The 13093-nt window shown below is 42.7% G+C and overlaps 1 protein-coding gene across 1 annotated transcript in view; it reads left to right on the top strand.

The window, feature by feature from the left end:
- Positions 1-7651: 7651 nt before the first annotated feature.
- The window catches only part of SLC36A4 (solute carrier family 36 member 4), a 46522-nt gene continuing 41080 nt past the window's right edge, over positions 7652-13093 (top strand). Inside the window, 2 exon segments of the mRNA XM_042023684.1 lie at positions 7652-7688; positions 7691-7774. Coding sequence (XP_041879618.1) covers positions 7667-7688; positions 7691-7774 — 106 coding nt within the window. The 5' untranslated portion in view covers positions 7652-7666.

Here is a 13093-nt window from a genome sequence, read left to right as displayed (position 1 = left end):
CTGTAACTGTAAACGGGTACCAGTGCCCATTCTATTGTTAGAAGTCCACAGCTAAGTATAATACTCAACATTAAATTGATATGAACTATTATTTACCTCAGTCTAAACGTGCAGCACTTGTAAAAGATGGATATGCTCATTATTTGTGAAAGAAAGAACATAATGAACTTCCGTATAAGAAGAGGAGGTGTTCACTGTGTTGATAAATACCATTCAAAGTCAGTACTCCATAAGAAGACATTGTTGTCAGTGCATCCTTTTGTTCTGGTAAATGCTTTATTTATGGGGTTTGGGATGGAGTTTTACGCAACTGACAATTCAAAAGCAAACATTGCAGTCAACAAAGAGTTAGATATTTAAGGAGAAAAATGTTTTCTGTCAGGTTGTAGTAAGATTGGCTTCTAATTACAGTGTAGCAGAACTTCTCTGTGAATGGAAAACACCATTTCATTGTGTTTAAACAGAAACGTGAAACAGTGGCTGATAATTTGTGACACTGACTCTCCATGAATCAAATGGGCTGTCTATGACATGGAAAGTAAGTGAATTTTTTACTCCTCTCCTTTACCCTCATTCTGGGAGTTCAGTCCAGGAAGAAAGGAAGGGTGGGAGAAAGGTGTTTTTAGATGTTTTTTTCTTATTTCTCATTATCCTTCTCTGTTTCATTGGCAATAAATTAAATTAATTTCCCCAAGTTGACTCTGTTTTACATGTGATGGTAAAAGCTAAGTGATCTCTTCCCGTCCTTATCTGAACTCACAGACCTTTCATAATTCTCTCCCCTGTCCAGGTGAGAAGGGGAGTGATAAAGTAGCTTTGGCGGGCATCTGGTGGACAGCAAAGGTCAACCCACCACAGCGGGCTGAGCACTACCTCCGATGAGTGAAGCAGAGCAGCTCAGAAGAGGGGCAGAACGTGAATCCATGCTTGTGCAGATCCAGGAGGGCAGGGCAGGAGGCTGCATGCAGGGGGTGGAAATGGAGGCTACTCCCAAGCACAACAGCCAAAGTGCAGCTCTTCAGACAGACTATTGCTTGCTTGTGCATTGAATACGTTATGCAGACAGAAACAGGTCATCAACTATTTTCTGAACTACTCACATTTGGTCTGGCTATAAAGACGGTGAGTGTGATTGATTTTTAAACTGTTCAATAGGGTGGCTCCTGTGGATGAAAGGATAGCTTCTAAATGCTTCCTGAATATGAGTGGCTGACCTGAGTCTCTAAGATAAATGCCAAATGGTACACTTTTTCTTTTTCACAGATGTTAAATAAAGCTAAGAGCAGATGAAAAAGAGTCAGCTTACCATGTTCACTGAATAAATCATTACCACTGTAGGTACTTGTATGTATACAGCAGTTGCAAATTTCAGAGTAAGAAACTGATCCTAGGAAAGTCCTACGGATGTCCTGACTCCAGTGCTCAATTGTCTGAATGATCGTAGATTTCCTAACATCTTGTCCATTCTAACTCTTTCCAGGAGGCTTTTTTTTGGATTGGATTGGATTCATTCTCTGAAGTAAACGGAAATTATCTATGCAGCTATTTTTTAACTCATATCATTAATATTTCCTGCAGCTTTAAAGAGTATTTTCAGCATCATCTTTTAATCACTAACTGCTATGGTTTTACAGTGTCCTACAACTACTTTTACCTCAGGAAGCTCAAGCAGGCAAATGATCATCCTTCTCTTCACACTCCTCTTTGAACACCATTTCACAGGAATACAAGGGCTGTAAAAGCCTTGCAGCTGATGGAGGGAAGATCCTCCCAAGACACATGAGAAACGTCCCTGCAGTGCATGCTGCAATGTGGATTTTCAGTTTCTCTGAGCTGTAGCTCTCCAGAGTTTTTTCATAAATTAGAGAAGACTTGGGAGTAATGCTTTGTGCCATGGGTTGTACTAGTTCCCAAAGCTGCTGTGAATCATAGGAATGGGAGGGTGGCTGACAGATACCTTAGAGCTCTGCTCGTGGGCCATATCTTTTTGTGGTATTACAGCCATGGGTGCCAAGAGACCTGGGCTGTTGGATTATATTCAGCTGTGAAAATCTATGAATGGTAGAATTCTCTTTTAAAACAGGAGTGATTTGTCTTACACCACCACAATTCTTCTCCCCCTCCTGTCATCTGTTTTCAGTTCTTGTGGGTATACTAAATGCCCTGGGAACATCACATGAGGACACCTGAACTGTTTGAAAGTGTAAAGCCTGCTGGAATACTGGGGGGGGACTGTGAAAATGGAGGAAGACAGACTTTGTACATTCTTGTCCACAGTGTTTTTTGGGAGCTGACCTGAAGAGGACTGTTCTCTGATAGTCCTGGGACACAGTCTTAGTGGTTAGAGGTCCAGGACAGGGCCATGACTAAGACCTCTCTGATCCTTTCATTGCTGAATACTCCAGGACAAGACGCAAGTGACCGTAAGTTGGAGACAGATGTCAATATTTGACAGTGTCTCTGGTCATGTGCAGAACTATGGACATCTACCTAATTTCACAAGCATCAAGGTAGTTCTATGCAGATACTCTGAGTATATGGAGTGTTGTATTTCTAGGACACCCACAGAATTCAAGCACTATTTTTCAGATTGTAGGACTCGTGAGGTTAGCAGGATAGTATGGAAAAGTGGTGTGAATCTGAGGCACTGCCCAAAATTATCATATGATCTGCTTTAGTGCATTTTGTTATGTTTATCATGCAGTACATCTGTGTTTTATTTAAAGATAAATAAGAGCTGGGAAAGATTCACAAGTATCTGAACATTTGTGATATTTTCCCAAGTGACCTACTTATTGAAGGGATGCTGTACTTTGACTTTGAACTGTACTGAAAGGAAGTTGACACTGGCAACCCACCAAATTAAACAACAAAAGCAAACCTTGATGTTGGCAATGCTTGACTGATAAGTCCCAGCACATACAGATCTATATGCAAATAAAGATCTTTTATTTTCATTAAGTGACAGATAAAATATTTTACTTTACTGACATGATAATGATTCATGCTGGGAAAAATCCTGGCGGCTTTCTCAAATGTTTCTGGTATTTTAAATGTGCTGATAATTTCTATCTGAAGTATGAACCACCACGAGCACTTTTGACAGCTGCAGTATCTTCTGTAGTCATATTTATTCTTCATCAAAGCTTAGGGAGAGTCAACACACCCCAAGCTTTTAACATTTTGTTACCAAACAAGTATGTTTTATGGATTGCAGTGGGGGCCATCTAACATTTCTGTGTTCATCACAGCTGTAGCAATCAAATTTATGAGCAGCAGTTTTGGAGTCTGAAGCGTATTTGTTGAACACAATGGGCCTTTTATGGTCTGTGTTCTTAACTGCTGACATTGACAACAAGCCTGCCATCTTCAGCCACACCCCTCATGAACAGCTCCAGGCAACCCAGTTGGAAAGCAGCTTGGCAAGACAGGAGCGGGGGCCCTGGTGGTCACCAACCTGAATGGGAGCCAGCAGGGAGCTCTTGATGCAAAGGTGGCCAGTGGCATCCCAGGCTGTACTGGACAAAGTACTCCCACCATGTCAAGGGAGGTGACCAGTCTTTCCCCTCTGCTCAGCACCAGTGTGGCCACACCTGCAGTGCTGTGTTCAGTGCTGGGCTCCTCAGTACAAGACAGATGTAAACAGACTGGAGGGAGTCCAACCAAGGGCCACAAGGATGAAGGGAGTGGAGCATCTCTTCCATGAGGAAAGACTGAAAGAGCTGGGACTGTTCAACTGGGAGAAGAGAAAGCTCAGAGGGATCCCATCAGTGTCTACAAATAACTGAAGGGAAGGTGCAAAGAGGATAGAGCCAGGCTCTTTTAAGTGGCATTCAGTTCCAGGACCAGAGACAATGGGCAAAAACTGAAACACAGGAAGTTCCTTCTGAATATCAGAAAACACTTTTCTCATGTGAGGGTGATCAAGCACTGGCATAGGCTCTCCAGAGCCACTGTGGACTCTCCCTTTGTGAAAGTATTTTAAAGCTGCCTGGATAGATCCACATGGCCATGCTTGGCCAGGGCAGCTGGACCAGATAATTTTCAAAGGTCCCTTCCAACCTCAACCATTCTGTGATTCTAGGAATCACAATGGAAATCAACACCTGGACCTCCTTCCAAAATCTGTTCATGGCAAAGAAAGGCAGGCATGGCATGAAGCTTCATATCAAGATATTACAAAACAGTTTCCCATTCAATACACATCAAACTAAGTCCTTCTAAAAGCTTAGAAGTCTCCTGGTCTATTAACTGCATTTTTTTAAAGCTGCATTAAGACGCTGACTTTTTAACCACAGTTTAGGATGTTCAGTGCTTGAAATTTATACCAAAAAAAGAAGGAAAATAAGAACCTTTGGAAATGGGCTATTACAGACCAGCATACTGATCATAAGGAACTGCTGTGAAAGAAAGCTCACACTTGTAACCAAGGAAATGAAAAGAGGTAGAGATATATATATGTTTTCAGACTGTATAATCATAGAATCATAGAATAATGGAATGGTTTGGGTTGGAAGGGACCTCAAAGGGACCTCCAAGTTCCAACCTGGCATGAAGCTGAGTCAGGGGAAGTTTAGGCTGGATATCAGGAAAAGGTTTTTCACCCAGAGGGTGGCTGGGCACTGGAACAGGCTCCCCAGGGAAGTGGTCACAGCACCAGCCTGACAGAGCTCAAGGAGCATTTGGACAATGCTCTCAGGCACAGGGTGTGACTCTTGGGGATGTCCTGTGCAGGGCCAGCAGTTGGACTCAGTGATCCTGGTGGGTTCCTTCCAATGCAGAATACTCTATGATTCTATGAACCTCCCTGCCATGTGCAGGCAAGTCATCCATTGGACCAGATTGCTCAAAACCCCATCCCACCTCTCCTCGAACACTTCCAGGGATGGGGCATCCATGGTTTTTCTGGGCAGTCTGTTCCAGTGCCTCATCACCCTCACACTAAAGAATTTCTTCTGTGTATCTAGCATAAATATCCCCTCTTTCAGTTTGATCCCATGATGTGCAGTGATGAATTAACAGGAGGTACTGCTTTTTGATACACGGATGAGCAATTTGCTATCCAGGATCTCATGAAATGTAGATGCCATATTCATATTCAAGGTGATTTCGAAATGTGCTCTTAGATATAAACCAGTGATATAAATCTCAGAGGAATGCCAATCATTTGCCAATCAGATGGAATTATAGTCTACAGACAGATGGATGGCAACATAATTGAGGCCTACCAATGGCTCATTGAAACATCATGCAAAGTAATCACCTTGCAAAGTAGTACCTGAGTAAAAGTTAAAATACAAATTATTACATATTACAAAAAGCAGGAGTGAAAACCACCCAGATGTAGGCAGAAGGGTTTTAGTGGCTTTGTATGGCTGCAGTTCTGGTGTCTTCAAATGCAGTTGAATATGGGAGATCTAGAACTCATTGAAAAAGGGAACAGAAATTATGAAAAGATGGACTGGCATCTCTGTGAGGGGAGACTAAATAGATTAGGATTCTTCAGCCTGGCAAAGAGACAGGAGAGAGAGTATGGCAGTGATCTGTCAAGAATGACTTAGAGAAGGTAAATGCAATTATTATTTTTATATTGCAAAACTAGAGGTTATCAGACGAATATCAGATAGCACGCTCAAAAGGCACATTTTTTTGTACAACGCATAATAAAATTATGGGACTCACTGCCAATGGATGGTCTGGAAGCCAAATTTAAAGTGTGACAAAAAGAAGATTCCATGAAGAAATGGAAGTCCCTCAAGACTTGAGCAGCCCCAAAGCTGGCATCTGTGTGGAGGGACTCTATATTGAAACACTGTTTCTGTATATTTAATTGGTGCTTCCATTTTTTTCCCTAAGAAAGTGTGGAAATTTAGCCAGAGTATACCTTGTGTTTAGCTAGACCTAGCAGAGAACCTATTCTAACAAGGGGGATTTAAGCAGACAAAAAAATAAAAATATTACTGAAAACAGCCCTTAAAGATTTCAGGGTTAGCTTTTAATAAAGAAAATTAAAAATGGAAGAAGCTGGGTATTGTACTCCATCTAGTCTTGTTCTGAACCAACAGAAACAACATGAGTTGAATCCATGATTTCTAAGAGGGAAGCTGTATATGCTATTCAGAACATGAAGCCTACGGTAAACAAGTGTTTGGTTTCTGCAATATTCACATCATGAAGTAATTTAGCTTTGATGGATGGATGTCTAGAATTTACCCAGATGTGTGCATTAAAGCAAATCCTTCTATTCTTACCAAAGAGAAACAAAATGCAGATTACAAAATCATTAATTTCAATCGCATTATAGTATCTCCCATTTTGAATATTCATCGGTCACCGCTGGTTAGTCACATGCTAGATATAATTTTTGGAGCGTACTAGAAAAATCCCTCTAAACACATAACAAACCTGCTCCCAGAAGAAAGAATTTTATGCAAGTAGAGGCAAGTAGTAGAAACAAAGAGTTTTCCTTTGATTGGGATGTGAAATAAAGATGTATCATGTCCTTAATGTCTCTTCAATGTCTACGCAATATTGACTGCGAGTCAAGTCCTAAGATGCAATGGTAAGGTAGAAGGAATCAACACTCTTAACTCAATACACCTTTTGAAGATATGTAAGTTATATATTTTCTTGAACAAAGTTTGGCATTGTTAGAAACAAAGTAGAATATTGCATAAATGCTTGACACAAATATTGTAATTAGTGAGTCAGTTGCTTAAGTCAATAACCTGCAGTCACGGGTTGCCTACTGAGAACCCTTTTCTAAAATAAATTTGATGATAATAGCTCACTCACATGGCTCATTTTTTAAATGAAAGTTTGGAGGAGTATCCAGAATACACATAAATTTGACAATTGAAAATGAAGGCTTTCCCCACTGGAAATTCTTCATCATAGATAAACTAAATAATGATATATGTCTGAAGATGACTGAAGTTTCTGAGAAACTTCAGAAGATTGCATTTCTCTTGTGTAGAAAAAAAATCAAATTACTTTATCATACATTCTCCATTAAAATTAAAAAAACCCAAAATCTGTTTTAGGAAACTAGCAGCTGGAAACTTTATTCCTTAAATCAAATCAGCCACAGCTATAGGTAGAATCTTAAAATTTATGATGAAGAACTATTGATAGGTTATTCTGGGAGCAACTAGCATGAAGGATAGGTTAAGGTGTGGGCGTGAAGCTAGTGGAAGTTGAGTCTCAAAGCGTTCCACTTGTCAAGTTCTGCTGAGTTCTTCGCACCCAGCCTTGTTTGCAGTCTTTGCTGATTAATTATGGCTCAAAGCTTGCAGTGCCCCATCCAAAGCCGGGCTCCCCTGCCCTGCCGAAGGCAGCGGATGCTGGCACCGGTTTATGGGGCGGCCACAGCTGGGGTCGCAGCAAAGCCAAGGAGCATCACTAAGGGTGATAATGATGTCATGGTTCAAGGAGTGTCTGGGCAGTGCTCTTAGTCACAGGGTTTAGTTTCAGGCGTTCCTACATGGACCAGGGCATTGAAGATCCTTATGGGTCCCTTCCAAGTTGAGATACCCTACGATTCTACGAGCAGGCGCTGCCGCGGGGCCGCTGCCGTGGCAAGGCGCTGGAGAAGGCGGAGGACACGCACCGAGAACCGGCACCGCCCCCCTCAGCCCGCGCAGGGCCCGCCTGCCCCCCGCCCTCTATGGTTCGCTCCCGCCGGGCGCATGCGCCGCGCCGGCCGGTTCCACATCGACGGAAGGGCAGGAGGAGCCCGGCGGGGCGATGGCCAGCGCGGGCAGGGAGGAGCTGGGTGAGGCGACCCGAGCCGTGCAGCCCGGCGGCGGCGGGAGCGCCCGAGGGGCGGCGGGATGGCGGCTGGCCGCGGGGCGGAGAGGAGGGGTCGTGAGCGCCGGGACCGGCCGGCCAGCCCCCATCCCCCCTCTGCTTCAGGAGAGATGGTTCGGCCCACCGGGGATGCGCTGCGGCGCTCAGCGCACCGAGGCGGGTGGGATGAACCATCCCACCTGCGGCGGGGGTGGGCGCTGTGCTGCGGTGTCTCCGCCGCGCCGGGGCCGCGGAAGCGGCGGCGAGGGCTGAGCTCCTGGTGCCGGATCGGCGGCACCGGGGCCGGGCGGGGTGAGGGCAGCGCAGCCGGGGGCTCTGCAGGGCGGCAGGGGCCGCTCCCCGGGGGCGGCAGTCGTACCTGGCTGGCGCTCGGTTTCTTGGTGAAGTCACGGCCTCCATAGAAGTTTATGGAAATACATTCTCTTTGCATCGTTAGGTGACGGTTTTATCTGCCGTGGAAGACTGGGTTGGGGTTTTCCAGGGCGTGTGTGTGCTTACATATTAGCTGTATTGTAGTTATTGCATTTACTGTATATTAGTCTTCCCATCTTTAAATCTAAGTGGTGGAGGGCACACAGGTATTAATCTCTTAGTTTTTCTGCCCGTGGGTGGACGAGTTAGCACGTAGCTGGTTTAGTTACACAGTACAGTTGGGGCTGGGCTGGGCACATGGAAAATCTCATCTCAAAGCTGTGTTCGCAGAACCACAGGATGGGCCAGGTTGGGAGGGACCACAGTGGGTTCATCGGGTCCAACCTCCCTGCTCAAGCAGGGTCATCCTAGAGCACCTGGCACAGGATTGTGTCCAGATGGCTCTTGAGTATCACCAGTAAGAGAGACTCCACAACCTCTCTGGGCAATCTGTTCCAGTGCTCGGTCACCCACACCGTAAAGAGGCTCTTCCTCGTGTACACGTGGAACTTCAGTGCATCAGTTTCTTCCTGTTGCCTCGTGTCCTAGTGGTTGGCACCACTGAGAAGAGCCTGGCTCCATCTTCTTGGCACCCTTCTTTAAATATTTAGACATGTTAATGAGGTCCCTTCTCAGCTGTCTGGTGTTGAGGCTGAACAGGCCCAGCTCCCTCAACCTTCCTTCGTAAGAGAGATGCTCCAGTCCTCCAGTCATCCTTGTTCCCCTTGGTGGAAATCTGAGGATGACAGTTCCACTATAACCTGCAGATTTTGTCCTGTCCAGTGGTAATGATAGGACTTGGAAAAACATGCTTCAAATTTTATTGTCCCCAAGGCTGATCCATCTTGCATTGAGAGATTGTCACTTTGGAGGAAAGGAGGCTGAAAGAAATTTTAGCACTTTTTTTTTCCCCCGAAGTTCACAGATCTGACAGTTTTCCTGCCAGAACCTATAGAAATGGGATTTTCTGTGGGATTAACTGTTTAAAAATGCAGTTTCGCACCTGATAATAATTCCGAAGTCTTTTGCATGGTTCAGTGCTATTGAATACTTAATAAAATTGAAGTCTTGCCAATGCGTTGTCACTTGAGAGCATGTTAATTGTAGAAATGTGTGGCTTGGTCTAGGCAGGATAGTGGATTATTTAAGACTAGTGTCTGTCCATATAAATGATCCATTGTGGGTTGGGGTAAAATTGCTCCTCTAAAAGTGTGCAATAGCTATGCAGACCTGTGTGCACTTTGGTTTAATAACTCAAGTGTCCCATTTTATGAGCCTTCTGGATCCAACAGTTACAACGCAAAAGCAAACAGTTCCTCCTGCTTATTGAGGGGCATTATTGACTTTCAACATTTGACTAGAAATAACTGTTCTCAAGATTAATAAATTCTACCACAAAGCTGAATAAATCTACTTTATTAAGTTACAGTCTGTAATGGAGAGAAATAAATGACCTGAGATTTATTTTCCAGAGAGAAATAAAAACGGGATTGAAATAACTGCACGGAGCATAGCTTGGAGTTCTTGACAAACAAACACAAGCTAATTCTCACTTTTAGTATTTTGGAAAATGTAATTATTAGCATTTAATAGGAATTTTTAAACCAGATTTGATTTTCCTTTTCAATTTTTTTATTTTGAGGGGTTTGTTTGCTTGTTTTTGTATCTCTTATATTCAACAGGAGTAGCTGTAGTGGAAAATAAAAAGGGAGCTGGCTTGTGTATGATTTAATGGGGTTATCTGTTATTTCCCCCTTGAGCTAGGAAAATCTACAAAGGTTTATCCATCTGGACCAGCATGCCTCTAGCAGTACCATTCATAGTCACTTTGTCTTTCTCTGTAATGTCTTTGGAGGTGGTGGAAGCATGTGACTGAGTAACGTGGCAGTCATGTGTGCTTTGTGGACAAAGCACTACTGTACAGTTAGCTGTCTTCTGGAGAAGTGCTGGCAAGGTTATTTGTAGGCTAAAGAACCTAAATACCTAAACAGGTATTTCCTTCTGTGGTTGAGGGAGTAACTGAGCATTACTTTGAAAATAATTAGTGACAATGTTTTCTTTGTAATTACATTTATCTTGAGAGCCCTGGTTCTGAATGCTGGATTGAAAAGCTTCTCCACAGCACAGAGGCAATACACTGATCATCTGTGAACTGAATGCAGTTGCTGGGAACACCAAGCCTCTCCTGTTGTCACAGATGTGGTTGCTGCCAGATATAAGTGTTGCTTCTGTGTTAACACTGCAGTAGACTCCTTGAATGTGTCTGCTGTTCATAGACTCAGTCACTAACTTTGTCCCATAAGAGCAGCCAGCCCTGGTTGGTGGCAGAAGCTCTGGATATGCCCTCTGGATCACGAATATGACTTTCTATAGCCCGTGGGAAAATATTAGCATAAAGCCGCATTTTAGGCTAATGTAAAGATAATGTGGTGCTGATTTTCTCTTTTATGCAGCAGTCAAAACAGCTGCTTGCTAAATTGAATCTTTATCCCAATTACAGAGGCGCTGGGTCACACTATTTAATAAACACATTTTACTGAACTGTGAATCTTGGGCAGTGTTTCTGGCCCTGTGGGCGTGTTCTTGTCTAGAAGCTGACTGAGCAGTGAAGTATGTACAAGGCCTCCTTTGCCTATTGCTTTTTGCTGAGCACTTCATGTACGTGTGATGTGTTGCTCCGACAAGACCTGTGTGTTCCTTCTCCCATAAATGAGTAAAACCAGCTGATGCAAACAATGGTGTGCTGTATCCTGTCCCCCAAATCTTCATATGCTTGCATGTCAAATCCAGTTCATTCTGTTTGCTGACACTGACTTCAAAAACCTGAAGGGAAAAAACCCCCAAGCGAACAAAAACCGGATTGTATTGTTAAAATGGATTTAGAAAAGGGGTTTTAGACATTTGTCAGGGGCATGACCTTCTCCAAAGGAGCAATAGAAGATTGTACTTGGCTTTTATTTTTAATATCTCCTTTAAGTTGCTATGCCCACCTGGCAAACTGCTTCATTCTTTTGTCACTATTTCTTCCATAAAATGAAAATGATGGAGATCAGTTTTATCCCTGGTGGTGATGAGTGGTTCAGTTAAATTTGAAAGTGTTAATTGCTTGAGCAATATAGAAAAATTAACTAAAGTTCTCAGTGGAAATTAATTTCTTTGCAGAACTTTTGAACCAGCGGATTTCTTCAGCATGCTCTAAAAGCTTTAGAATTAAGTAAATTTATTAAAAGTTCAAAAGTTTCTTTGGCAGTATGTCCATAAGTGTTGGCAAGATGCTGGCAAATTCTAGGGGATAGAAAAGTACATGTGAAGATACAAAACTGGAAATACTAGTCATAACAATTTTAGCACTATGGATTTAATCTCACTGTGTAACTGGGGGCTGATTAGTGATTAAAATTCGGGTCTTTGAGGATACAGTGTTGACATTTATGCATGATTATAGTGTGATGTGTAGCTGTAATGAATCAGTGATTTATCTCTCCAGTGGCTTAAGGAATTAGTTTCAACATTGGAGTGATAATGCTGGGAGAAGTTGAAATGCACTTTGTGTTGCCTTGGTTGATAGTAGCAGTACTCGCAGAGCTTTTCGGCACCCTGCTTTCATGGATGTTCACAGAAGAAAGCAGAAACAATATCAGTTTAATTAACTGTTAAAGACAATTAGAAAACAGCATTTGATCTGAAAAGATTTTTGTGGTGGAACAAGGAGGAAAGAAATTCATATTGGGTGGTGGAGGGACAGGGCTGAAAATTGACTGGTGCTTTGTCTAAGTGAAAACAAACGGGTGTGCAGAAATGAGTTTCCTTATTTTTAGTTGTGCTGAATAATGATAATGCAAAATTTTCAGTGAGCTCTGTGTCTGAGCACTGGGATGGATTATTCATAGTGTGTTTGGATGCAGCCAGGACAGTTTGGTGGAGCACGGATCTAATGTTGGCTGAGGTGTGCTCTGCACCATGTGCTTTGTGAGAGCAGCCAGACTCTGAATCAGTCTCTGATTCAGGTATGACATGCATATGCTTTTCTTGTGCTGCAGTTTGAGATTGTATTTAAATTGCACATACTGGACCTTTGTAGGAAGGAATCAAAGGAAATATGGGTATTTGGTGCTAGTTTTCTGGTGGTGACTGCGGACGTTCCAGAATAATTAATTTCAAGCTAGGTCCAAGTATGCAAAGCTCAAGCTTTTTTCCTTTGCTCTAGACTACAAGTTTGGACCCATTAAATTTGGATGTTACACAAACACGGATGTCAATGCAGGCAGGGACTGTGCAGTTGGACACAGCCACATTATTCCAACAATAGGGATGTATTATCAAATGAAAACCCATGCTTAGAAAGTCTTATGATCCAAACCTCCTGTTAATGTCTCAGTACCATTACTGTTAGTGGGCTCACATATTTAGGCCAAAACAGTTAACCAGTCATGGGATGAAGGAGGAAGGATGAGGAAAAGAGACAATTCAATAGCATTTTTATGGCTGGAATAGAGACCAGATAGCATTGTTGGAATGTTTTATGTAATGCAATATTTCGGAGGAACCTGTATAGTTATGGCAACATGAGCTGGTGCTCATTGCTGTTACCTGTGTTTTATAACTTCTAATGGAATTTATTCTCAAATGCATTCTTACATTAGAATAGGAACAGTGAACTCCCAGCCTTAGTGTGCATATTGGAAATGGATATTCTTGGGTCTAATTTAAGCAATTTCTGAGAAAGTGGGTGAATGGGACAGTGGGGCAGTGATAACAATAACCTTTAGATGACTATATGGCTTTAAGAATGGGAAGATGACTTTTCAGAAGAAAAATAGCTTGTGTTAGGAAAATTTTTATTACTTAAAAGATGAGGGGCATGCTTGAGTAT

This window comes from Corvus kubaryi, unplaced genomic scaffold (genome assembly GCF_017639235.1).
Source record: "Corvus kubaryi isolate FWS band 111438036 unplaced genomic scaffold, C.kubaryi_AGA036_p1.0 37256, whole genome shotgun sequence".
Classification (NCBI taxonomy): domain Eukaryota; kingdom Metazoa; phylum Chordata; class Aves; order Passeriformes; family Corvidae; genus Corvus; species Corvus kubaryi.
The sequence above is the reverse complement of the archived record's forward strand: the minus strand, read 5'-3'. Positions and strand labels throughout refer to the sequence as shown.